The 23,973-nt window shown below is 35.7% G+C and overlaps 1 protein-coding gene across 8 annotated transcripts in view; it reads left to right on the plus strand.

The window, feature by feature from the left end:
* The window catches only part of LOC126236374 (uncharacterized), a 234,452-nt gene that overhangs the window by 112,220 nt on the left and 98,259 nt on the right, over positions 1-23,973 (plus strand). For all 8 annotated transcript variants that reach the window (XM_049945627.1, XM_049945630.1, XM_049945629.1 and 5 more), the window contains one exon: positions 23,345-23,524. In XM_049945627.1, the coding sequence (XP_049801584.1) occupies positions 23,345-23,524 (180 nt within the window). The remainder of the gene's footprint in view (positions 1-23,344; positions 23,525-23,973) is intronic.

The raw sequence follows: 23,973 nt of genomic DNA on the forward strand, positions 1-23,973 counted from the left end.
AATATTTTGTGTTTGTGTGTAAGGCCATGCTCAGCACCTGCAGATTTCTCCCATTCTCAATGTTTGAGGTACTGTTGATGTTGTGCATAGTGATTGGAAATGTTACAGATTGACTGACCATTGTACAGATTGACTGACCATTGTACAGATTGACTGACCATTGTAATTGCTTGCAAGCTCACAAGGAATGTTACAAATCCAGGGACCTCGAGGTCAGGACTGTCCTTTACAGGGCAACAGGTGTAAGACCTATTTTATGACCTCCTAAGAAGATATAGGAGATGCTATGCTCTGTTAAGGACAGTCTTAGACTGGGATTTATAACACTCCTTGTGAGTGCAAAAGCAATTACATCAGTCAGTCCATCTGTCCTGTTCAGATCATCAATGGTATATTAGAAATAAAAAAGTGGAGAAATCTGCAGTTGCTGAGTGAAGCCATACAGACACAAAATATTGTTTGACAAAGCAGAAATTTTGTCCCAGGCTTCTCTCACTGGCATTCTCTGATTAAAGAATCTGTGGAAATAAGATTATGTGAGAAGACCTCCAACCATGACAGCAGATATAATCTTTGTGGTGAATGGAAGTGAGCTCTTGATGCAGAGAATAGACAGAAATACTCACCACAATGTTTATGTTAATAAGGGAATGGTGGCACCACCAGCACCATCTACCATGGCAACGATACATTTCTGGACACATGTTTATGGGACCTTTTTCCTTCTATTTCCAGTCAGTAATCCATCCATGCAGTTCATTGGTATAACTGCAATCTCACAATAGCAATACAATAGCAAAACAAAGAAATTTGAGAAACTTGCAACCACACAAAAATTGGTGTCATCTCATGGAACAGCATGCACTGTCATCAACCTGTTGAACAAGAATCTGGATGAAGGAGCTCTTTCAGCCCTTAATAAGGGACTGAATTTAGCTAATACACCACACACTGTACCTATCGTGGATTTCATCACTATTAAAATTGTCTGTCTTTGCACAAATTTTGAAAGCTTTGAGAGGCATAAGATTATGAAAGAAAAACTTTTTGATTATCTTCATTATCTCATTGTTGTTGGCTCCAAGTCTTGTGTCTAAGGTACATTCCTGAGGCTGTAATTTTTATAATGTTGTGGGGTCTTGTTGAACTGAATAACTGATGGTTTGCCTGTTGCTTTGAATATCCTTTTATTTTATCCCATTCTTTTGCATCACACCGACTTCACAATTCCACTTCAGAACATGAATTCACATTGTTGTTGACAAGATTCAAAATTCATCTACACAAATACCGTTTCGGCTTGGCCCTGGCATAAATACCAGATCATTCTGCTGCCTACATACTGCTGTACTCACAATATTCCAAAGAGTTTACAAAGCAAAAGAGTTTACAAACTTTCTTGACCAAAGAAGAATCTTAACCATAATAATAATAAGAAAACACTACATGGCAAGCACCCGTATCATCTAACACAGCCACACATCGATCAAGACGCATCCAACACATGGCTAAGAAAAGGCAATATACACAGTGAGACGGAAGGATTCGTGATTGCAATACAGGATCAAACAATAAACACCAGATATTACAGCAAGCATATTATTAAAGATCCCAATACCACAACAGATAAATGCAGACTTTGCAAACAACAAATAGAAACATTAGATCGCATCACAAGCGGATGTACGATACTAGCAAATACAGAATACCCCAGAAGACATGACAATGTAGCAAAAATAATACATCAACAGCTTGCTTACAACATAAACTTATAAAACAACACATTCCCATATACAAATATGCACCACAAAATGTACTGGAGAATGATGAATACAAATTATACTGGAACAGAACCATTATAACAGATAAAACAACACCACATAACAAACCTGACATCATACTCACCAATAAAAAGAAGAAATTAACACAACTAATCGAAATATCCATACCCAATACAACAAATATACAAAAGAAAACAGGAGAAAAAATTGAAAAATACATCCAACTGGCTGAGGAAGTCAAGGACATGTGGCATCAGGATAAAGTTGACATTATACCAATTATACTATCAACAACAAGAGTCATACCACACAATATCCACCAGTACATCAATGCAATACAGCTACATCCAAATGTATGTATACAACTGCAGAAATCTGTAATTATTGATACATGTTTAATTACCTGAAAGTTCCTAAATGCAATATAACATATACCGTACAGTTAAAAGGAAGTCACACTTGATCAAGGTCTGCGTCACTTTCCATTTTTGACCAGACATAACGTCTGAGAAAAGAAAGAAATAATAATTTTTTTGTTGTTCAGCTGATTACAGCAATAGACAAAGTCAAGAGCATATATTTATACATAAACTACTATATCGATGTAAATTGGTTTACATAAAATAGGTACACGTTAGAATACAGTATTTTCATCTTCAAAGAATTCATCAATGGTGTAAAACGGATTGTTCACTAGTAGCTTGTATAATTTAGCTTTAAATATATTTACGGGCAGTTCTTTAAAGTCAGCACTTAGTCTATTAAACATCCTTAGTCCAAGAACTAGGTAAGAGTTATGCGATTTTGATAATCTATGGTATGGTACGTCTACACATGTTCTGTTTCTAGTATTATGGCTATGCATATCACTTCTCAACACAAAATTAGACACATTGTTTCTAATGTACATTAAAACATTGTAGATGAATAAGTTTACTACTGTAAGACACTGCAATTTAATAAACAGAGGTTTACAATGTTCTGTTTTATCAGAATCTGTTATTATTCTTATTACTTTCTTCTGTAAAAGTAAAATGTCATTTACATGACAGATACTACCCCACAGTAAAATTCCATAAGAGATGATGCTTTGGAAGAAGGCAAAATATGCTGATCTCACATAGTCATTGGCAACATGTCTTTTTAAATTTCTAATTAGGTAAATAACTCTTGAAAGCCTAGCCAATATATTTTTAATGTGTGGTTCCCACGTCAATTTATTGTCAGTAGTAACACCTATAAATTTAACAGTTTCTAATTCCTGGTAGTTAGGAATCTCTTTGAGGCTAAAGTAAAGTGTCTGGGTTTTGTTTTCATGTAGCAAGAAGCCATTAGCTTTGAACCGTAATGAGGACTGAGCAAGGGTATTTTCGGTCAGTGTTTTCAGTGTACCTAGATCATAGCTTTTATGTAGAAAAGTTGTGTCATCAGCATACAATATTGTATGAGAATTTATGAATAAGGGCAGGTCATTAATCATTAGTATAAACAGTAAAGGTCCAAGCACTGACCCTTGAGGCACTCCGTACCTAACATTAACCAAATTTGATTTCTCCCTACCAATGCACGCAACTTGTTGATGGTTCTCTAGAAAAGACCTGAACATATTTATACTGTTGTCATCAAAACCATAGTACACTAGTTTATTCAGCACAGTGTCATGCTCCACACAGTCAAAGGCTCTGCTCAGGTCACAAAATGTAGCCTGGGCATAGTCCATAGCCTCGAACACATCTAGGACTAATTTTACGAGGGAGTCCATTGCATCCGTTGTGGATTTACCTTTCCTAAATCCAAACTGTTTATCACTAATTATATTTAGTTTACCCAAGTAGGCACTAACTTGCTCATACATAATCGTTTCTAAAATTTTTGAAAAAACTGGGGTTATGGATATAGGTCTGTAACTAGCGGGACAGTTCTTTTCCCCTTTTTTGTATATGGGCACAACTCTAGAAATTTTTTGTATGTTGGGGAACTTACTTTCAACTAGGCATTTGTTAACACAAAAGGTTAAAGGATAAATCACACAATCAATAACATCTTTCAACAAATTACATGACATATCATAGTTATCAACACTAACTGAAGGTTTGAAATTTTTCACTATTTTTAGGATTTTATTTGGGCTCACTTCTGTGAAAGTGAAGGTGCTTGGGGAAAGCTTTTCAAAGCAGCTGTCCGTAATACTAAGTGCATTTTCAGGTGGTTTGATTATTGAACTACTAATTTATTCAATGGTCTGTATGCAATATTTATTAAATTCTTCTGGGGTAATGGCAATTTCCTCTTTGTGTTTAGTGTGTGCAGTGGAGTTTATTACACTCCAGGCCTTCTTGCATTTATTGTTAGATTTTTCAATGTTTACTATGTTATGCAGTTTCTTTGCTTCATTTATTGCCTTCCTATACTTGCATTTAGCTTTAGCATACAGGTCTTTATACAGTTCTGATTTACTGGTTTTGTAGAGACTAGAATACAGCATAACAGTATTTTTCAGTTGCCCTAAACTGTGGAGTATACCATTCCTTCATTTTCCTTTTCTTGTAATTACTACTAATATTCACTGTACATTTTTTCAGAGGGACGTTATTTTCAAATACATTTACAAAGACGGAGAAAAACTTTGTGAATACAATATCAGCTGAACAGTGTTGAAGCCTAATAAAACATGTGTCCCAACTGAAATAAGTGAGAGCATGTCTAAACCTATCCATCCTTTTATTTATTTATTTATTTATTTATTTATTGTTCCGTGGGACCAAATTAAGGAGAAGTCTCCATGGTCATGGAACGAGTCAATAGTTGAAATTATAACACGATATTAGAAACAGATAAAATGAAATATAAAAAAACATATTCAGGTGACAAGTTGTAAGTTTAAATAAAGAAAATCAACAATGTAACACTGGAATTTGCTTAATTTTTTAGCTCTTCCAGGAGCTCCTCGACAGAATAGAAGGAGTGAGCCATGAGGAAACTCTTCAGTTTAGACTTAAAAGAGCTTGGGCGACTGCTAAGATTTTTGAGTTCTTGTGGTAGCTTATTGAAAATGGATGCAGCAGAATACTGCACTCCTTTCTGCACAAGAGTCGAGGAAATGCATTCCACATACAGATTGGATTTCTGCCTAGTATAAACTGAGTGAAAGCTGCTAACTCTTGGGAATAGGCTAATATTGATAACAACAAACGACATTAAAGAAAATATATACTGTGAGGACAATGTCAGAATTCCCAGACTATTGAATAGGGGTCGACAAGAGGTTCTCGAACTTACACCACATACAGCTCGAACAGCCCGTTTTTGAGCCAAAAATGCCCTTTTTGAATCAGGAGAATTACCCCAAAAAATAATACCATACGACATAAGCGTATGAAAATATGCGAAGTAGACTACTTTTCGTGTTGAAGTGTCACTTATTTCAGATACTGTTCTAATGGTAAATAAAGCAGCATTTAGTTTCTGAACAAGATCCTGGACATGGGCTTTCCACAACAGCTTACTATCTAACCGAATGCCTAGGAACTTGAACTGTTCCGTCTCGATTATAATATGTCCATTTTGTCTGATCAAAATATCGGTTCTTGTTGAATTGTGAGTTAGAAACTGTAAAAACTGAGTCTTACTGTGATTTAGCATCAAATTATTTTCCACAAGCCACGCATTTATTTCATGAACTACATTATTTGATACTGTTTCAATATTACACACAAGATCCTTCACTATCAAGCTGGTGTCATCAGCAAACAGAAATATTTTTGAATCACCTGTAATACTAGAAGACATATCATTTATATAAATAAGAAACAGCAGTGGCCCCAGCACCGACCCTTTGGGAATGCCCCACTTAACAGTGCCCCATTGGGACTGAACATCACTACCACTCTCAATATTGCGGAGAATTACCTTCTGCTTTCTGTTCTTAAAGTAAGAGGCGAACCAATTGTAAGCTACTCCCCTTACTCCATAATGGTCCAACTTCAGCAGTAATATTTTGTGGTCAACACAGTCAAAAGCCTTCGTTAAATCAAAGAAAACACCTAGTATTTGCAACCTTTTATTTAATCCATCCAAAACCTCACAGAGAAAAGAGAATATAGCATTTTCAGTTGTTAAACCATTTCTAAAACCAAACTGAACATTTGACAGCAAATTATGTGAATTTAAGTGCTCCAGTAACCTTGTATATACAACTCTCTCGATAACTTTAGCAAACACTGATGGCATAGAAATAGGTCTAAAATTGTCAACATTATCAATGTCTCCCTTTTTATAAAGTGGCTTCACTACCGAGTACTTTAATCGGTCAGGAAACCGACCACTCCTAAAGGAAAAGTTACAGATATGGCTAAGTACTGGGTGAACATACATAGAACAATACTTCAGTATTCTGCTAGATACCCCGTCATATCCATGAGAGTTCTTGGTCTTTAGTGATTTAATTATTAACTCAATCTCCCTCTTGTCAGTATCATGGAGGAGCATTTCAGGTAACAGTCTCAGAACACTTTTTTCTAAGAGCGCTATATGATTCCCTGTTGGGACTAGGTTTCTATTTAGTTCACCTGCTATATTCAGAAAGTGATTATTAAATACTGTACATATATGTGACTTATCAGTAACACGGACATTCCCACTATGCACTGATTGTATATCCTCGACCTGTCTCTGCAGACCAGCCACTTCCTTTATGACTGACCATATGGTTTTAATTTTATCCTGAGACTTAGCTATTCTATCTGCATACCACATACTTTTTGCCTCTCTCTGCTCACTGGTCTAGTAATCACAGTTTTAGATTCTGGTTTGGTGCAGTCTGAAGTTACATTATTAAGACTAAGATATACTGCATCAGTGTCTGAGAAAGGGAAACTAATTACATCAGTGGACATACAAGTTCTCTTAATATTTGTAAATATATTGTCTAGACCGGATGAGCCTCTGGTAGGTTTGCAGTTAACATAGTACAGGTTAAATTGTCGAAGCACATTTTTGAGCTCTGTCACAGTTTTTCTGTCCTGCAGGACATCAAAACTTGAATTGATATCCCCTCCAATGACAACATTGTATTTTTTCCATTTCGGTATACATATGTACATTAAGAGTTCCTCAAGTTTCTCTAGAAAGATATGGGGGTCACCACTAGGTGGCCTGTACACTACTACTACCATTAGCTTAAGGCTCTCAATTACTAGACCTGACATTTCAAAATGCATTTCATCACAAAGTTTGGTGCAAGAGGTGTTTTTGCATATATTGCTACCCCGCCATGTAAGTGCTGTTTTCTGCAATAGCAACTAAGTAGTGTGTAATCATGCAATACTTTGTACCCAAGCTCATCCTCTTTACACCAATATTCACTTAAACATAGCATATCTATCACATTTTCATTTGAAAATTCGTTGACAATTAAGTTTTTATCTGCCATGCCCTGAATATTGAGGTAGCATATTTTAAACTCTACTTTAGACATTTCTTTTTTTGCGTATTCTCTTAGTTGACATGACCTACTGTTAATGCATGAAAGTTGACCAGGTTGTGTCCTTATGTTACTAGAACACCCAACCTGGTCTATGCATACAAGTTTTTTGTCATCTCAGTTGAAACATAATCCAAACACATTACTGATCTTTTTTCCTTCTCTAGCTTATCCAATACTATTCCGATAATTGTATCACTTAAAACACGTTTACCTAGATAACTGAAATGTTGGCCATGCTTGGTATGCCATTCTCTGCTACAACTACTGGTGTTAATTAAGGAAACATTCTTAAAGTGCTTATAGATAGCTTTGTACACCTTGTTTGTCTGTTCCACTTCCTTATTCACTGGGGCAAATCATGTCGATGTGGCACATTAACAACAATCACGTTGGTGAGGGTTAACATTCCGAGAGTCTTTTTCAGTGTTGAAGTAGCAATCTTCCTTTCGTTTCTGCTGATGTCGTTTGCTCCGGCCATTACCACTACAAAGTCTCTGTCCACGAGGACTGTGCTTTCTTTCTTGATTGATGTTGAAACATCTCGTAAACCAGCTCCTGATTTAACGGTACCTTCTATTTCAAACTCGTTAATCACACGAGGTCCGCTTTCTGTTAACATAGCTGCTAATCCTCTGGTGTAACTGTCTGAATAAATCTTGATTTTACGTTTTTTCTTATACCTTACTTGGCTGTTCGCTAAGTTTTGAGAGTCCTGCACCACCTATAATATATCATTACCTTATAAATTAATCCAGAAATGTCCGCCCCCAGTATCTGAGTGGTCAGCATGACAGAATGTCAATCCTAAGGGCCTGGGTTCGATTCCCGGCTGGCTGGGTCAGAGATTTTCTCTGCTCAGGAACTGGGTGTTGTGTTGCCCTAATCATCATCATTTCATCCCCATCGAGACGCAAGTCGCCGAAGTGCTAGCACCTGGTGAACAGTCTACCTGACGCGAGGGCCTAGTCACACCCAGAAATAAATTTAATAATTAGAAGAGTTATTTTAACTGTACATACAGAGTACTGACAAATTAATTTCTTTTTACATATTTTTGCCTGGAACATAACCCATCATATAGAAAATCATATGAAGTTTATTTTTACTTATTTATTTGGTCCTGTTGATTGTATATTGTACAAACAGTGTGCAAGTAAAATAGGACAAGTCAATTGATGCAATACAGTAGTACATGAACATTTATACATCACATTGCACAGACATTTGTTTATTTACCAAGAACAGTTACTTGCATGCAGTATTAAAGCCTGCATGATGCCAAAAACAATTTAGGTGACTGTTTAAAATAGTAGAATAAGTAACAGTGCATATTTTTATGCTACTGACATATATAAACAGGTGATTTTGCTTCATGGTCATGGTTTGGATTAAATACAAATTTTAACTGCATTCCTTAAGAAGAGGTTTAAGTGAATGCTCAAGAGTGTGGGATACATGCGAGTTCACATTTTCTCTTAATGACATAGATAAATTTACATTTTGTCACCACAATTTCAGTTAAACTACAAGTAACAGCATCACACTTTATCTTCAAAAAATGGCTCAAATGGCTCTGAGCACTATGGGACTTAATATCTATGGTCATCAGTCCCCTAGAACTTAGAACTACTTAAACCTAACTAACCTAAGGACAGCACACAACACCCAGCCATCACGAGGCAGAGAAAATCCCTGACCCCGCCGGGAATCGAACCCGGGAACCTGGGCGTGGGAAGCGAGAATGCTACCGCACGACCACGAGATGCGGGCACTCACTTTATCTTCAGTGCAGTACTTTTCTTAGGCAGTTTCCCCCACTCTTATACCTTATAACTTTAAGTATTCATTCATTTTATAGAAAGTTTGTTCGATGAAGAATAGGTTTAGTTTCCTTTTAAAAACCTGTACATTATTTATTTCCTTTTTTATATTGATTGGGAGCTTATTGAAGACCTTTATAACTGACTCAGTAACTCCCCTGTGTACTTTAGTGATAGCTGTAGAGCCTTTGTGAAAATTTTTCGCCTGTCTTGTGTCATGGTTGTTGATGTCACAATTGTTTTTTGAAACAATTACCTGTTGTTGGCTACAAATAATGTTAGTGAGTATATATACTGTCCTGTGATGGTAAGTCCCCATTAGGGACCCCACATATTAGTCTCACTGCTCGTTTCTGCATTCTTAGGACTTTTTCAAAACCTGCAGCCTTTCCCCAAAAGATTATGCCATAGGAGAGAACATAATAGAAATATGCAAAATATGACAACATTATTTCTCTGTCTACTAACTGATGGAGAGCTCTTAGTGCAAAGCATGATGAGCTAAGTTTCTTGACCAGCTGATCAATTTGTTCTTTCCATCTTAGGTGACTGTCTATCTGGATACCTAGGAATTTTTTATGTGTGGTTTCATTAATTGTGTGATTGTTAACATGTATTTCAGGAACTTTATTTTTTTTTAATTTTTTGTCAGAAAATGTATCATATTGGTTTTTGAAAGATTTAAGGTTAGGCTATTCACAAAGAACCATTTGTGTACTTGAGTAGAGACTGTCATGGCTGTATCCTGCATTGTGGAGTTGGGTCCTTTCACGAGGATACTTGTATCATCGGCAAATATTACTACTTTTGCTCTGTTATTGGTTGTGATTGGTAGATCTTTAATGTAGATCAGGAAAATGAGTGGCCCAAGAATCGAGCCCTGTGGGACTCCATACTTTATATTTCCCCAGTCTGATTTTAATGTTGTTCCTGTCCCCCTTAAGACAACCCTTTGCTTCCTGTTCTGTAAGTATGATTCTACCCAAGTCAAAGATTTGTCTTTAATGCCATAATGTGGAAGCTTTTTTAAGAGTTTGTTGTGATCTACACAATCAAATGCCTTGGCAAGGGCACAAAATATCCCCATTGATTACCTTTTGTAGTTTAGTTCAGATAAAATTTCATCTGTTAGGTTAAATATAGCTCTGTCTGTGGAGGAGCCCTTATGAAAGCCAAACTGTGTAGGAGCCAGAAAGCCATTTTGTGTAGTGTGACTATAAATCCCATCATACACTATTCTCTCAAATACCTCTGAGAACACTGGCAGCAGAGAGATGGGCCAATAGTTGGATATTTCATCCCTTGCTCCACTTTTGTGGATTGGCATCACTACTGCATGTTTTAATCTATCTGGGAACACACCAGTTTCCATAGATTGGTTGCACAAATAGCACAATATATAACTGATTAAGTCTGCACATGATTTTAAGATCCCACTTGATATGCCACCGTATCCTCAGGAATCTGAGTTTTTGAGAAATTTTATGTTTTTATCAATTTCTTTAGGAGTTGTACTTCTGCAGTGAAGTGCTACTTTAGATGTTGTTTGCATGTGGTCAAGTAGTTCAATAGCTTCTGTGTGAGACTATTTATTATGGTTCATTGTTTTTTCCGCTATAGTGAGCAAAAAATTGTTGAAATCTGAGGCTGAAACTTTGTGGTTATTATTGTCAGGTTTTATGTTCCTATTTGTCTCACTTTTGTTTGAGTTGCTAATTTTTTGTGCATAATGCAACTGTTTGGCCTTCTTGACTACACTTGTTAGAATTTTGCAGTATTTCTTGTAATGTAACTTTACTGCAGGGTTTGTACTAGCCCTCTGTTGTACATACAGATCTCTCTTTTTGCTACGTGGTATTTTTATGCCAGTAGTTAGCCACTCTTTTACTACAGATTGGTTTGATTTTAATCTGTTTTTGTGGGAAAGAAGCTTCAAAATGTTTAAGGAATAAGTTCAGGAAAGTGTTGAACTTCTCATTCACTGTGTCAGCCTGGTATACATCCTCCCGTTTTTCATGGCATAAACTATTTCTGAACAAGCAAGTAGATTCAGCATTTATTGTTCTAACATGTTTAACTTGGCTACAATGGCCATGTGCTGTTTTTCTGCTGGCAAGTTTTAGGGTTGTCATTTGACCGTCTTGATCAGACAGTCCATTTGTTACTGCCTGTGTCATCAGCTCATTGTAATTGTGGGATCTAGGAACGAATTATCAATCAGGGTCTTGCTGTGCTCATATACTCTTGTTGGGAATGAGATCATGGGGAGCAGATTGAATGTTGCATGTAGTGGTTCTAATAGTTTCTGATTGTTATTTGTTGTAAGTTTATGTTAAAGTCACCATGTACGATGACATTACTATTGTTTCTATAAAATTTAGTAAGAACTGTTTCTAGCTGAGAGAGAAATTTTTGAATGTTACCCATAGGTACCCTGTAAACTGTTACTATGATCAGGAACTGTGTTCCAAGCTCTAATTTGACTGCACAGCATCTACAACTTGTGACTTTATAGTATTGTGTGTGTAAATTGCTGCTCCATCTTGTCTTAAGTTGCTCCAACAGTAGGAAGAACCAATTTCTGTAGCTTCCATGATGTACATCAGGAATAATTCCGTCTGTGTCAGCTGTTTCTTGCAGAGAAAGCAGCAGGTCTTCTTTCTTATATTTTGATGAACTATTTTTAAACAATATAGTGTATCAATTGTATTTTTAACTGTTAAACAGCTGAGAATGTTCACTTATACCAGATTTGAGAGTATACATGGTATTGGTTAGTGTTAGAGGATGGTGACCCATTACAATATCCCCCTCACAAAATTTGGAAACAGAGTGTTCACAATTTTTTTGTGACAGATTGCAAGGTATGCCAAACTGTGTACATAACGATGCCAAGGATAGCAGATAGATGTATGGAAGTATCTGATACATAACGTATTATGGAAAACATAAGATAAATATCTCCTATACAAATCATAATCTATACATATATCAGGATATGGCATTCAAATTTTCAGATCTGTGGAACATACTGTCACAAGACAAATAATATAATGTCAAAACTACAACATTACACCACTAAACTATAGAAATATTTGCAGAGACAGTGTAAATTACTAGAACTTATAAATTTTAAGTTAAGATCTATACAGACAAATCTTCAAAATTTTCAAAAGAGAAGAGAAAAAATTTCTGAGCATAAGTGTACGACAAGTGAGACGACTCAAAAAACTCGCAACGGATGGGTACAGACCAGCAAAAATGCCATATAAACCAGAGTATTCAAGGCTATGTTGACTCATGAGAGAACAAAATAATGGAAAAATACCAGGGCCTGAGTTTACGATGTGGAGACCGACCCATGAATCTGAACCACAATGGATACAAACCGGCAAAAAAGTTTCGACACAACAAAATGGATAAAGCTCATAATCATATCAATAAGGCCAATTATATGCAGAGAGTAACTTAGCTTTGAATGATGACACAATCCAGTAGCCTGAGAACCAAAGTCAGAGTATGAAAGCAGACATGTATACATCTTGTTATATTGTAAATATTAGTAAATTTACTATTTACTAATTGTCCACAGAACCAATCTACATACATAAAAACCTAGAAGATTCATTTACAAATGATAAAAAAGAATACATACTGATGTAAAGTTACATAATTATTGGAAAGTCAATCCCCCTAAATGCATATATGCTGAATAACACTGTCTTTAGCAGTCTTGGCTAACAATTCGCAAATATCAGTCAACATAGATCCAGTTGACAGCTGCTCGAGTATGTTACCCAGCATCCACAATCTCTTGATTGACTGGTCCAGCAGGGTACAGTCATACATTAGTGCGGGGAGTGGATCTGTCCACATCTTTCAGCTCCCTCCCTAGAGTTCTCATCACACGCTCGAACGGATAGGTAACTTCCTGTCTAGCATTCACATCAAATCCTGAAACATCGTTTTGTGCACTAAATATGCTGTTCAATATCTCCTTCACATCACCGGAGATATGTTCTCCTTAGTCATTCTAAAATCAATTGTATGGGGTTTATGTCACGTGAAATTAAAAAGTGTTCACATATGAAACGTTAATATTCAGAGTTAAATGCAATGAAAAGAATGGACTAAAAAGGTAATACACACAGGTATGCTAAGATACAATTCCTAATTTTTGCATTAAAAATTATGAACATTATCCTATTTCAATATTGAAAAAGAATCTATTCATATAGTCTCAAGACATATCCCAGTGAATGACCTACAAGGTGCAGAAAACCTGTCCTTCTGGAGGATTTTTGGTACCTCGCCAGGGCAAGGAACAGAGTATGACACCACAAAATGTAAATACAAATGTAACCAGTTCTCATCCTCATCACCTGCAGATTCTAAGCTTAAACATTCAGTGTCTTAGAAATAAATCATTAGAACTTGAGGTAGCTATGAACAGTGCAAATATTGACTGCATGTGCATTGTGGAGCATTGGTGCAGAAGTTTTGAACTAATTAGCATTAATATTTATCCGTTTAAGCTGGCAAGCCAATATTGTAGAAAAATACGAAAAATGGAGGTGTATGTATATTTACCAAACCAAGTATCAGGAAGGTGTGAAGCTGAATCATTGAGTGTGGAAAATCATTTTGAAGCTGCAGCTGTGCAGTTGAATGAAACACAGGGAAAAGTCATAGTCATAGCAATATACAGACCATCTACTGGTGATGCAGACATATTCTTTAACCAATTAGAAATATTGCTTAACACTCTGTTCACCGATAGAGCCACTGTAGTAGTGTGTGGGGCCTTCAATATTAATCTTATGAGTGAAAGTAGGCTAAAAGACCAGTTCCTAAATCTGTTATGTAGTTTCAACCTGCTTCCACACATACACACACCCACAAGAATAACAAATAATACAGTCAGTCTTATTGATAATATATTTTCAAATGTAGGACACACAGAAGTTGAAGTAACAAACACTGATTTGGGATTATCAGACCACAATGCTCTTGTCCTCAAAATCCCTTCAAGGCAACTGAAACAGAAAAAAACACACTTCATGTATAAAAGAAATTTTTCTACAGAGAACTGTGTAGAATTCATAAATATGCTAACTAATGAGGCTTGGGCAGAAGTACTATCCCTAACAAATACAAATGATGCATATAACACATTTTCTTCCATTTTCATGGGCTATTTTGAAATGTGTTTTCCAAAAAAGCTGTCAAAAATCGGGTCACATGGCAATACAAAGCCAAATTCTTGGATCACAGCTGGCATCAAAACTTCCTGTGGAACACTAAAGAGATTAATTTCTAAAATGAAAACATCCGCAGACCCTCAATTCATAGAATATGTCAGGAATTACAATAGGGTATATAGAAAAGTAATTTCTAAAGCAAAATTCATGAGTAATGATAGTTTTGTAAGACAGTCTGAAAACAAATCAAAAGCCATATGGGGTATTGTGAAGACTGAAACGGGGAAGAGTTGTGAAAACCAGGACATTAGCCTCAAAAATTTAAAAAATGTCAATATTAATAAACAAGATTTGCCAAATTATATTAACAATTATTTCGTAAATGCAACAACTTCATTAAGCTTAAAATTTACAAACGGAGAAAAACCTGAATATCAAAAAACAGCTTGTAGGATGAGGGTAGGGCCTACAAATGAGGGTGAAGTATTGAAAGTGATACAAAGCTTGAATCCCAAAATGTCGGCTGGCATAGATGAGGTGCCTGTGTCAATCATAACAAGGACAGCACCACAAATCGCAAAGCCCTTTGCACACATAGCCAATTTATCATTCAGTGAAGGAGCTTTTCCAGAAAGGCTGAAAATTTCAAAAGTGAAGCCATTATTTAAAAACGGCGACAAGTATAAGGTAGAAAACTATCGCCCAATATCTCTCCTCCCAACATTTTCAAAAATATTAGAAAAACTGATGAAGCACCGAATCAACACATATCTAAATGACCATAATTTACTTAACAGAAATCAGCATGGCTTCCAAGCACATAAAAATACCGAAACAGCAGTAATGTGCTACACTGAACAAATAATCGAAAATCTAGAAAAAGATAATAGTGTAGTAGGAGTAAATTTAGACCTCTCCAAAGCTTTTGACACTGTGAACCAGGACATTCTTTTAGAAAAATTGGAATCATTGGGTATACATGGGATAGGAAAAAAATGGTTTGAATCATACCTAAAAAACGGAACACAGGTTGTAGGACTGACATCAACTTACTCCAACCACAAAATAAATTCAGTATCAGAGGCAAAAAATGTAGAAATAGGAGTACCACAAGGCAGCATCCTAGGGCCCATATTGTTCCTTGTCTGTATAAATGATTTTACACCTCAGATGATGCAGCCAAAGCAATAATATTTGCAGATGATACTAGTGTGATAATAGGTGCACCAAAGCAATTGCTACCAACAACTGCTGATAAAGTACTAAATTACATCCACTCTTGGCTCAATGCAAACAGTTTGACATTGAATGTAAATAAAACAAATTATATGCAGTTTGGGAAAAGATGTCAAAATGTAAATCTCGATCTGGTGTGGGGTGACAAAGCCTTAGACAGAGTGACATCCACAAAATTTCTGGGGATTCATGTGGATGAAAACTTAAATTTTAATGACCACGTAATAAAACTTGCACAGAAACTTAATTCAGCCTGTTTTTCTCTCAGAATTACTGCAAATGTTTGTACCTCAGAGGGTGCCAGAATGGCATATTTCAGCTATTTTCAATCTCTTGCCACAAACAGAATAATATTTTGGGGTTCCACAACATGGCGCCTAAAACAAATTTTTTTGTTGCAGAAGAGGGCCATCCGAATAATAACTCACAGTCATCCACAGACACACTGCAAACCCATATTCAAAAAGCTTAGAATAGTTACTATACCATCATTACACATATACAAATGTGTATTGTATGTCAGGACCCACACTGCAGATTGTCAGACAAATGCCGACTTTCATAACTACAATACCCGTAATAGTGCAGCACTCCATACTCAGCGAACAAAAAGAACGAATACACAAAGGCATGTGAGCCATATCGGTGCAAAACTTTACAACGCACTGCCAGTCAACATCAGGCAGTTAGAAGATGATAAATTTAAAACAGAATTTAAAAAATTTCTAGTAGAACAATGTAGGTCAATAAATTTTTTCTGATGATATTTATAAAGGCAAAATGGAAAATACAATATGTACCGAATCATTCATTACCTAATCATTCATTACATTTACATACTTAAAGGACGGCTGTTGTGGTGTTGTGTATATAAGTACTTGCCATTTAGGGAGGACAAAACTAAAGCCTTATGAAAAACAGACTATGCATTTAAAATAACAAGCAGGGATGTATATAGGCTATATTACTTTCATTGTATTATTATTAACCTCATTGTATTATTTTGTTTTGTACTTTTTTACGTATATATTGTTTGTGTCCATTTCTTTGAAATGGCTTGACAGCATCCATATAATATTTATTGTCAATGGATGGATAAATAAAATAAAATAAATAAATGTATCAAATACTAAACTACTAATCCATTACAGAATGCAACTATATGGTATATCATAGATTTTAACTCAGTCAACAGATAAGACAAAACTTTAAAAACCACAACATCTTACATAGTAAATTCCAGATAAACAAAACAATATGTCTCATAATATGAGTTAAGAACTAATATTTGAGATAAAAGCTTTAGTTTGGCATTACAAAAAACAGAAGTGGAACTGTACATTTTGCACCATAAAATATCTTTTTGTTTCAAAATGCATTCATTTTAAGTTGGACGTCATACCAAGTTGTCATGTGGATAAAAACAGCACAGTATAAAAGGTTTCATAACAAAAAGATTCTTCAGTGTATGTAAGCATACAGTTCCACTTCTGTTTTTTGTAATACCAAACTAAAAATTTTACCTCAAATATTACATATTAACTCATGTTATGAGGCATATTCCATGCATATGCACTTTCTTACAGATCTGAAGATGACAGCAAAGTCTGTCAAAACCAGTCATTTTAAAAGAAGAAATATTTATGTGATCTTGACTGTATAAAGTTTTAGCAAGTAAAACAGTTTGCTCCTTCTGTCATCTCAAAATGAGAAAATTCAAATGGTCTTAACTAGTTTATTTGGTAAGAGATTGCCCATGAAAGTAAAGGTTTTGAGATTGACTCCTAGTCTGGTACACAATTATGTGCCAGAAAGTTTCAGTAAACCATTATAGAACAGAAATGATCAATAAGACTTCCCTAATCATATAAATTACATAAAACAGTCAGACAATGGAAAATCCAGCTGGAACATAACAGTATTAAGAAAAGGAGAAAGAAAACTGGTGTTCTATGGATCGGAGCGTGGAATGTCAGATCCCTTAATCAGGCAGGTAGGTTAGAAAATTTAAAAAGGGAAATGGATAGGTTAAAGTTAGATATAGTGGGAATTAGTGAAGTTCAGTGGCAGGAGGAACAAGACTTTTGGTCAGGTCAATACAGGGTTATAAATACAAAATCAAACAGGGGTAATGCAGGAGTAGGTTTAATAATGAATAAAAAAATAGGAGTGCAGGTAAGCTACTACAAACAGCATAGTGAACGCATTATTGTGGCCAAGATAGACACGAAGCCCATGCCTACTACAGTTGTACAAGTTTATAAGCCAACTAGCTCTGCAGATGACAAAGAAATTGATGAAATGTATGATGAGATAAAAGAAATTATTCAGGTAGTGAAGGGAGACGAAAATTTAACAGTCATGGGTGACTGGAATTCAACAGTAGGAGAAGGGAGAGAAGGAAACATAGTAGGTGAATATGGATTGGGGCTAAGAAATGAAAGAGGAAGCCGCCTTGTAGAATTTTGCGCAGATCATAACTTAATCATAGCTAACACTTGGTTTAAGAATCATAAAAGAAGGTTGTATACATGGAAGAACCCTGGACATACTAAAAGGTTTCAGATTGATTATATAATGGTAAGACAGAGATTTAAGAACCAGGTTTTAAATTGTAAGACATTTCCAGGGGCAGATGTGGACCCTGACCACAATCTGTTGGTTATGAACTGTAGATTAAAACTGAAGAAACTGCAAAAAGGTGGGAATTTAAGGAGATGGGACCTGGATAAACTGAAAGAACCAGAGGTTGTAGAGAGTTTCAGGGAGAGCATAAGGGAACATTTGACAGGAATGGGGGAAAGAAATACAGTAGAAGAAGAATGGGTACCTTTGAGGGATGAAATAATGAAGGCAGCAGAGGGTCAAATAGGTAAAAAGACGAGGGCTAGTAGAAACCCTTGGGTAACAGAAGAAATATTGAATTTAATTGATGAAAGGAGAAAATATAAAAATGCAGTAAATGAAGCAGGCAAAAAGGAATACAAACGTCTCAAAAATGAGATCGACAGGAAGTGCAAAATGGCTAAGCAGGGATGGCAAGAGGACAAATGTAAGGATGTAGAGGCCTATCTCACTAGGGGTAAGATAGATACTGCCTACAGGAAAATTAAAGAGACCTTTGGAGAAAGGAGAACCACTTGCATGAATATCAAGAGCTTTGATGGAAACCCAGTTCTAAGCAAAGAAGGGAAAGCAGAAAAGTGGAAGGAGTATATAGAGGGTCTATACAAGGGCGATGTACTTGAGGACAATATTATGGAAATTGATGAGGATGTAGATGAAGATGAAATGGGAGATAAGATACTGCGTGAAGAGTTTGACAGAGCACTGAAAGACCTGAGTCAAAACAAGGCCACTGGAGTAGACAACATTCCATTAGAACTACTGACAGCCTTAGGAGTGCCAGTCCTGACAAAACTCTACCATCTGGTGAGCAAGATGTATGAGACAGGCGAAATACCCTCAGACTTTCAAGAAGAATATAATAATTCCAATCCCAAAGAACGCAGGTGTTGACATATGTGAAAATTACCGAACTATCAGTTTAATAAGTCACAGCTGCAAAATACTAAAGCGTATTCTTTACAGACGAATGGAAAAACTGATAGAAGCTGACCTCGGGGAAGATCAGTTTGGATTCCGTAGAAATGTTGGAACACGTGAGGCAATACTGACCCTACAACTTATCTTAGAAGAAAGATTAAGGAAAGGCAAACCTACATTTCTAGCATTTGTAGACTTAGAGAAAGCTTTTGACAATGTTGATTGGAATACTCTCTTTCTAATTCGGAAGGTGGCAGAGGTAAGATACCGGGAGCGAAAGGCTATTTACAACTTGTACAGAAACCAGGTGGCAGTTATAAGTGTTGAGGAGTATGAAAGGTAAGCAGTAGTTGGGAAGGGAGTGAGACAGGGTTGTAGCCTATCCCCAATGTTATTCAATCTGTATACTGATCAAGCAATAAAGGAAACGAAAGAAAAGTTTGGAGTAGATATTAAAATCCATGGAGAAGAAATAAAAACTTCGAGGTTCACCGATGACATTGTAATTCTGTCAGAGACAGCAAAGGACTTGGGAGAACAGTTGAACGGAATGGAAAGTGTCTTGAAAGGTGTATATAAGATGAACATCAACAAAAGCAAAACGAGGATAATGGAATGTAGTCGAATTAAGTCGGGTGATGCTGGGGGAATTAGATTAGGAAATGAGACACTTAAAGTAGTAAAGGAGTTTTACTATTTGGGGAGCAAAATAACTGATGATGGTCAAAGTAGAGAGGATATAAAATGTAGACCGGCAATGGCAAGGGAAGCGTTTCTGAAGAAGAAAAATGTGTTAACATCGAGTATAGATTTAAATGTCAGGAAGTCGTTTCTGAAAGTATTTGTATGGAGTGTAGCCATGTATGGAAATGAAATGTGGATGATAAATAGTTTAGACAAGTAGAGAATAGAAGCTTTCAAAATGTGGTGCTACAGAAGAAAGCTGAAGATTAGATGGATAGATCACATAACTAATGAGGAGGTATTGAATAGAATAGGGGAGAAGAGGAGCTTGTGGCACAACTTGACTGGAAGAAGGGATCGGTTGGTAGGATATGTTCTGAGACATCGAGGGATCACCAATTTAGTATTGGAGGGCAGTGTGGAGGGTAAAAATAGTAGAGGGAGACCAAGAGATGAGTACACTAAGCAGATACAGAAGGATGTAGGCTGCAGTAGGTACTGGGAGATGAAGAAGCTTGCACAGGATAGATTAGCGTGGAGAGCTGCATCAAACCAGTCTCAGGACTGAAGACCACAACAACAACAACATGAAAGGATAGTTGCTACTCAGCAAATAGCAGAGATACTGAGTTGCAGATAGGCACAACAAAAAGACTCGAGCACTGATGACCGCACAGTTGAGCACCCAACAAAACCAAACATCATCATCAACAACAAAAAGGCTGTCAGAAAGTGAGCTTTTGCGCAACGAGGCATTCATTGAAAATAGACAACATATACACACAGACACTCATGCAAATGCAAATGTGTGTTTTCCATGCAGGCATCGTCGGCTGAAAACTCACTTTCTCAGTCTTTTTCTTGTGCATATCTGCAACTCAGTATCTCTACTATATGGTGAGTAGCAACTATGCTTTTCATAATATTGTTGCATTCCATCTTGGATTTTCCATTGTTTGAGATTTGGTGTGAAATTGTTTGTTGCTTTACTAGCAATGGGAAAAAGAAATTGTTTTCTGTTATACTTACATGATTCTCTATGTGTTTGTGAATTGTGGTTTATCTGTCTCATAACATAGATTATCTAAATCATTTGATTCAGGTTCAGAAGATACATAAAACTGTGGTAATATTTCACCATAGTAGTAGTAGTAGTAGTAGTAGTAGTAGTAGTAGCTGATGTTAACAAACAGCATCATCATAATAATACAATTTTGGTGTATAAAATCTAACACTTAATTACCCCTTGCTCAAATTATCATTTTATCCTCTATGAAGTCTTCTATTGAATAGTAGCATTTCCCCCACAGAATTTGCTGTAGCCTTGTTTTTAAAATTTTTGGCGTCTTATTAAATATGTTTTTGCCCATTATATTGTTATATATTGCCATACCTATATACTGTGGAGTCTGTGCATATAATTTCAACTGGTGTGTGGGTAGCATAAAATTATTTGTATTTTTTGTGTTATACGTGTGGTTAATATGATTTTTCTCACATAATTTTTGTCTGCTGTGTAGAAAGACTATCATTTCATAAATGTATATGGAGGAAACAGGATTTGTAGTTTCCAAAATAATGGGCAACAAGACTGTTTGCTGAGCAGTACATATGTATCAGACAATTTTCTTTTGCAGTTTCAGTATTCAAGATACACTACTTGAACTTCCCTAAAAAATTAACTCATGTATTATGACAGTTTCAAAATAACTATGATAAGCAATTTTTCCTGTACTTAAGACAGTGGAATTTGCTAGTATTTGCATTGCAATTGCGAAACTGTTTAGTTTATCTGATAGGAAGTCAATATGTGTATTCTAGCTTAAGTTCTTTTCCATACTTAGTGCACCAGATCAGTCTGGAAATACAAGTTATATGTTCAATATTCTACCACTATACCACTTTGCACTATTCATGCTTATGCCACATGAATTTAACCAAGTAAATGAGGAAGAAAGCTGCTACATTTTTCTTTTATTTCTATTTTTCTTACTTCTTATTGTATTTTATTTCTTACAAAGAAAAAGCATTGCTGCCTTCTTGATTATACCAGATAACTGCTGTTCATCTGTTATTGGTTGCTTAATATTTACTTGCAATTATATTATTCAAAGAAACTTTTTTTGTGCATCAGGAAACACTGTACTATACCTCATATATTACTACATGTCATGCAGCTTTACAGCAAACACTCCTACTTGCAATGTAACTAAAAAAAGATTTTTAAATCCTTGAATCTAGGTACTCAGATAGTTTGTTCAAAGTGCAGCCAATGAGGTATGTTTTAATTTTCTTTTGGTTTCATAGGGACTCCCAATTTCTTACTTTATGTTAGATAGCAACTTGTTGAAGATGTTCCCATCAGTGTACGTAATTCCATTCTGAACTATAATCAAGAAGGCAAAATCTATTTGAAAATTATTTTTGTGTCTATACTGTGATTGTGCAAATCACAGTTCAGCTGGAAATGGTTTTTTTTGTGAGCAGCAAAAAACATTAAGGACTAAGTTTATTGGGAACTGAGTTTAAAAAGTACAAGAGCCTTAAAAAGGCTTCTGCAAAATGTGTTATTATCTGCTTTACACAATATTATTACTGATCACTTCTGCTGAATAAACATTTTATTTACTGTAGGTTTCAAGAGACAATTCCGTAAGAGAGTACAGGTGAAAATATGGAGAATAAGCCAGCAGTCTTTTCTTTAGGTCATCATGATGATATTTTAAGTATAGCATTAATAGTCCATAGTTTTTCTCTTTAATTTTATTGTAAATAATAAGAGTACGGAAGCAGTTGTGACATCCATAGTTACGATACCAGGAAAAATGATTCTTCATTACTCTTAACTGAAATTGATAATAGGTCAGAAAGGGTGAATAATGTGATTACCAAAATGTTTGATCACTTAACCAGTGATAGGAGACTGATAATATCAAAGCTAAGCTGAAAAAAATTCCCTTTGGGCAACACCTTTTATGTATAGAAGGATTTTAATTTAAAACTTGTAGCATACTTAGCACAAAAATATTATCTTACTTCCGTTGCTGAACTTTTTGTTTTATGTGAATTTTTCCACATATGATCCTATACATCTGAATGATAAAGTGTTCAGGACAATAAGAAATAGAAAATACACTTTTTTCCAAACTGTCAATCAGCATTTATTGTAAATAATAAATCTAATTCACATCAATTAATAGAATGAAAAAATTTGTGTTTCATAGATTAAGGACCATGACCTACTCCCTATTGACAAGACTGTCCAGTTTTGAAACAATAAAAAATACCTGCTCTAAAAATTACTGATGCACACTTTAGAATACTTGATGTAAACAGAAAAGGCTGTTTTAATTTTCATGCTTGATAGTGTATGAAATGTTTGAAATATGAATCTGGGTCTGTGTCAACCTTTCAGCTGAATACAGCATCAAAGATTTGATGAAGACTGAGAAATTTGGAAAAAAAGTTTATTTTCCTGTATATTCTCATCTGCCTGAAAGACGTCTCGGTCTCAGTTGTGCTGGAAAAGCCACCACTCAAACATAATCTGACATCTTTATTTCTTACCACTTTAAGAATAATATCTTTCAGATTGCCGGGGTTCAAGTGACAACAGTTAAAAATGAACCAGATGGAACTTTTGATTTGGATGAAATGCAGATGAAAATAAGGAACGAAGATATCCATGAGCCAGTCACTGCTCTCATCTGTATTGAAAATACTCACAACTTATGCGGTGGGAAAGTTCTACCGATGGAATGGCTCAATGAGGTATATATCTTTGTACTTATGCTGTAATAATTGTTGGAGCTGTATGCTGAAAGGTTCAGTTCTGTGGTTTGTCGGGTGACCATGGGATTATAAAATTAAATGTCAACTAATCAGTACTTGATTTGACCCTTGCACTTGAGTATAGCATTTTCAATTAATTATATACAAAAGGATGTGATAAGTCATAATACATAATAATTATTGTCATTTTCAGTGAATCGTATACTATAGATTACAGATAAATTTTACTATAATGGCCCAATTCAGTACTCTACAACGATGCCTACACTGCATTTACAATGTTTAAGATTTTGAAACTTTCTCATTGTACTGAATGAAATTATTTGAACAATTGAAAATCCAGGATGGAATGTAACAATGTAATGAAAAGGATAGTTGCTACTCACGAAGTAGCAGAGATCCTGGGTCACAGAAAGGCACAACAAAAA

Source organism: Schistocerca nitens, chromosome 2 (genome assembly GCF_023898315.1).
Source record: "Schistocerca nitens isolate TAMUIC-IGC-003100 chromosome 2, iqSchNite1.1, whole genome shotgun sequence".
NCBI lineage: Eukaryota > Metazoa > Arthropoda > Insecta > Orthoptera > Acrididae > Schistocerca > Schistocerca nitens.